The sequence below is a fragment of the Gadus chalcogrammus genome, chromosome 12 (assembly GCF_026213295.1).
Source record: "Gadus chalcogrammus isolate NIFS_2021 chromosome 12, NIFS_Gcha_1.0, whole genome shotgun sequence".
NCBI lineage: Eukaryota > Metazoa > Chordata > Actinopteri > Gadiformes > Gadidae > Gadus > Gadus chalcogrammus.
This window is the reverse complement of record NC_079423.1, coordinates 16,343,047-16,347,200: the sequence shown is the minus strand read 5'-3', so window position 1 is coordinate 16,347,200 and position 4,154 is coordinate 16,343,047. Positions and strand designations below refer to the sequence as shown.

The 4,154-nt window shown below is 45.6% G+C and overlaps 1 protein-coding gene across 1 annotated transcript; it reads right to left on the bottom strand.

Annotated features, from left to right (window-relative positions):
• Positions 1-326: 326 nt before the first annotated feature.
• On the bottom strand, positions 327-3,152 carry gamt (guanidinoacetate N-methyltransferase). The gene is made up of 6 exons (XM_056603526.1): positions 2,737-3,152; positions 1,814-1,959; positions 1,627-1,690; positions 1,467-1,534; positions 1,209-1,319; positions 327-585 (listed from the first exon to the last, which is right to left on the bottom strand). Exons 1-6 carry the CDS (start codon positions 2,909-2,911, stop codon positions 445-447), a joined length of 705 nt encoding a protein of 234 aa, XP_056459501.1. The 5' UTR covers positions 2,912-3,152; the 3' UTR covers positions 327-444.
• Positions 3,153-4,154: the final 1,002 nt, after the last annotated feature.

Sequence of the window (4,154 nt, the reverse complement as noted above, 5' to 3'; positions counted from 1 at the left end):
AGGTTAAACTTCGGGCCACATTCGTGTCAGAACGTTAAAATATCTCCAGAGAAATGCAGATGCAGAGGCACTTTCAGTTACTTTCTTTTTTTGTAAGGTTATGAACATCTATATTTAAAGTCAAAATGTGTAACATTTTAACTAGCTTGAACTCTTACATAACCTGGACACATCTTTAGTCAATGATTTCAATAGTATCAAAATCACATATATAACTGATATATTCTATAAATAGAAAATGCTGGCCAGCCCGTACCTCGCTCACTGTCAACAATAATCGTCTATTATTTCGGTATTATTAACTAATTACAAGAGGCTTCGAGCAGGAGTTCATACTTTTATACATTTATGGATTCGGGGGTCAAGGCAAAGATTAATTCTGCAATATCAAAATCAAACCAGATAAAAAAACGCTGAAGCTAGTCAGTGTGGTTTGGAAGGGCTTTACTCTTTAAGAATGGTGGGAGTGATCATCTTGTTAAAGGAGTAGTATTTGCATTCAGCTGGGGCTACAATGTCCATGGTGGTGGTGGAAATCTTCTCCTTCTTGAACCCGGCCTTGAGCAGATGGGACATCTGGGTCTCCTGAAAAGTCATAGAGGAAGCAGTTTAATCCAACAGGGCGTGTGTCTGTGTGAATTCACTCCATTCACCTTGATTTTTTTTCTTAGAAAAAAAGTTTATGCGGGACATATTCATTTGTCAGACATACTGGTAATCTGGGCTAGATAAAAGGGTTACATCATTGCGCACACAAACACATTTTAAACTAGACATACGTGCTGTTGTACACCTGGAAAAGACTTGAACGTCCTATATCGTGTTTATTTACAGATACCTGTCCAATCATTACTACCAATCGGTACTGGCTGGTGGACTACTGGTTATATGTCAAATCTCTGATGAAATAAACCCTGATATATATAATCATTTATTTACATATCCATTGTAGGTAAATTATCATTTATTTACATATCCCTCTCAGGTAAATTATCATTTATTTACATATCCCTTGCCCAGTAGACAGGCAGAGCAAGGGATCTTTTCTTTGCCCTGCACACTGTAGACAGACAGGGTAGTGGGGGGAAAGAGAGGGACTGGCATGTGGCATAGGGGTGGATTTGGGAGTCAAATCGGGCTTTTATCAGTCAGAACACAATGCATTCACAGGTGTGCTCCAACGCCACCGACTCTTTGAGGGGACCCACCTGGAACATGGTGTCGATGCTGTTGAACTTGGCCTTCAGCAGGTCTCCCCAGGAGGTCAGGTTGCAGTAGGTCAGGACGCCGCCGGGCTTCAACAGCCTGTGGGCGTGGGCCTGAACACAAGAGAAACACACCCCGTCCAATCAAATCACCACCGCCGACCATGTGTTAAGCCTGATTGGTCGATAATGGTTAAGCTAAACGATCCCTGCTGAATCACAGGTGAGTGGGTGGGTGGGTGGGGGGGTTGGTGGTCTTACCCCGATGAAGTCGAACTGGTGGGTGTGCCACTTGTCCTCAGAGAGGGGGTAGGTGTCGTACAGAATGCCTGTCGGAGAAGAACAGTGAGACCGTTAACAGACTCCACGCAATCAGACAAACGTATTGAGAGTTCTGGATTCCTGTTGCTCTCGGTCGTACCGTCAAAGTGGTTGTCGGGCAGGGTGGGCACGACCTCCTCCCAGAGTCCTTTCAACGGGACAATCTGTACAAAAGAAAGCAGTTACATTGTTATCCTCAGTTATGCACTGGTGGAAGCCACACACACACAGCCTAGGAGACTCCCCCCCCCCCCCCCCCCCCGCTCGGACCACACATTGTAACCGACCTTGTGTGGCTGGGCCTTGGCCCACTCCTGTAGCCGGGCGAACACGCCGTCGTTGCACTCGATGATCCAGTGCTCCTCGATGGGGAACGACTCCACCTTGGTGGCGGCGATGGCCATGCCGAACCCAATCTCCAGAACCCGGCCCCCTATGGGAGGGAGTGAACAAAGCGCATCAGCACAGGCAAAACAATTAAAGGCGTTTTAATATAAAACACGATTGGAAGAGGTGACACAAGTCTTGTTTGGGATTGGTAGCCACCCGATGTGGACGGGACAGTTCAAATCCATGATGGATGGCTAAAAATGAAAAAAATGTGGGGAATGCCCATAAGGGGACATTTGGTCAACACGTGACCCTTGCAACAGTTGAGGGGGTTGATCGAGTGAACGAGGAGCGAATGATATAAATAGTTCTGGTAGTAAGCCATTTATTGCAAGTTGGACCCCAAACTCGTCAAAATTGTGTTTTTGCACGCGTCTTTGAACATAGCTTGACAAGTGTTCATGCAATGTCGCGAAGTAAGAGCGCTTCAGTGTCGGAACAAGTATTTCAGTGAACCCATTAATCTCGTGTCACGGACTGTAAACAAAAGAAAACTATTTCCGAATTAAAATTCTTGTCGCGTCGAGCTGCACTTTTTTTTTTTAACCCTTGCAGCACAAACGGCGACTTCTCAGTGGTCTTTCATTCACACACATGGGGCCCCCTTCGTGTCTAATGTCTTCGTGGGTAGAGTAACACCTGCCACCAACACTCACCCTCCTCCACGTTGCGGCTCACAACTTTTGACAACCCTGCGACAGGCGCTCTGGGAAAACACTTTAAACTTTACGCAATCGTACTACTTTACGGACTGGACATGCGTCAACTAACGTTTGTTCCCCATTGCATCGCCTCTAGGGCGGTCAGGGAGGGTTTGTACCTTTAGACGACGCTACGGTCGCCAGGGAGTGCATGTACGGCGTCTCCCAACGCTCCATGACGGGCTTGCCCAGGATCTCCAGGTGGGTGTCCGCCTCGTTGTACCCGGCGCTGGCGTCATGCCACCCCTGTTTGCAGTCCTCTCCCTTGGTGAATATGGGCGCTGCGGTCGTCATTGTAGCTGCGGTTGGGTTCTGTTTTGTGTCAAATCTGCGGCCGGGTCTGTAAAAGGGGTAGACTCCTTAGTCCACTCGTTCGCAAGAGGAGGGACTCAACCCTGGCAGCCGCGATTTAAAGGGTCCCAGAAGTGCTGACTGGGCTCGTCGTCCGCGTAACGTAAAGGGGCGCTCACCAGGGGTCACGGTGCGCCCGCCGTCCAAGGCGCAGACTCAGACCTGCTCACTGTTATTATGTTGTTCTATTTGAATGATTACAGAAAGCACTGTTGCTTGTTCCCCATTCACTCATAATGCGTTACATGGGTTGATTTCAGTTTGAACTCTTTCCAAGAGCCGTGCCGAGGAACCCGTTTACTCGCGGACAGCAGCTGTCAAAGGCCAAATGTCAAAGGTCAGGGCTGGATCCCAGAATGCACCCAAAAGCCTGCAGCAGTGGCACTATAAATTATAGGATTTCTCCTTGAGACGATGTTTTATTTTATTCAAGAGTAGGCCTATATGCTTTCAAAAAATAACAATGATATATACAAAAAAAAACACGTCATTTAGTAATGTGGATACCATTCAGAAATGCTCATAATTAATTCCACTCAGCATGAAAAGTCTTACATTATCTGATACAGTAACACTTTACATTAATTCATCCGTTAAGACCAGGACAAGAGTACATCTTAATGTGTTTAAGCAAAACCAACATCCCAATACAGGAAAACCTCAATATGATATCAATATTGCAGGAGTGCAATATTGTAAAGTAAACAGTTGGTGCTTACTCCTTTTCCAAATAAATGACATTTACTTCATTAAGATGCCGAAAGACAGTGACATAGAAGTAGGAAGATTAAATAACAAACCCTACACTTAAGTCTGTCCGTTTACTAGTTTAGGCAGCTGCATCCCATCAACGGAGGCTAATAATATCAGAAAAAACACTTCAACAAACTCTGGAGGGCAAGGCAGGATAGTGCAGCTTCCCAGCTCAAAGGTACTGGGTCAATCTTGTACTGAGCAAGATTCCTAACCCCTATGCTGATTAATGATATTTATGAACTCACTGTACGACACTTTAATAAAAGCGTCTTAAACAAGACTTAATTGTAAACATTATTTACTACGGAATCACCTCTCTAATGCACACCATTAACTTAATTGCAAGTCAAGCCATTAAAAGTCAGTGAAGACCTCTTAATCAACCAGGAAGGACAACACACGGCAGACATAAACACCTCAACGCGCATCT

Coding starts and splice junctions, on each gene's coding strand:
- gamt (XM_056603526.1), bottom strand. CDS start 2,911: ATGACGACCGCAGCGCCCATATTCACCAAGGGAGAGGACTGCAAACAG. Junction 1,960..2,736: donor GACCGTAGCGTCGTCTAAAG/GTACAAACCCTC, acceptor TCCCTCCCATAG/GGGGCCGGGTTCTGGAGATT. Junction 1,320..1,466: donor ACCAGTTCGACTTCATCGGG/GTAAGACCACCA, acceptor TCTTGTGTTCAG/GCCCACGCCCACAGGCTGTT.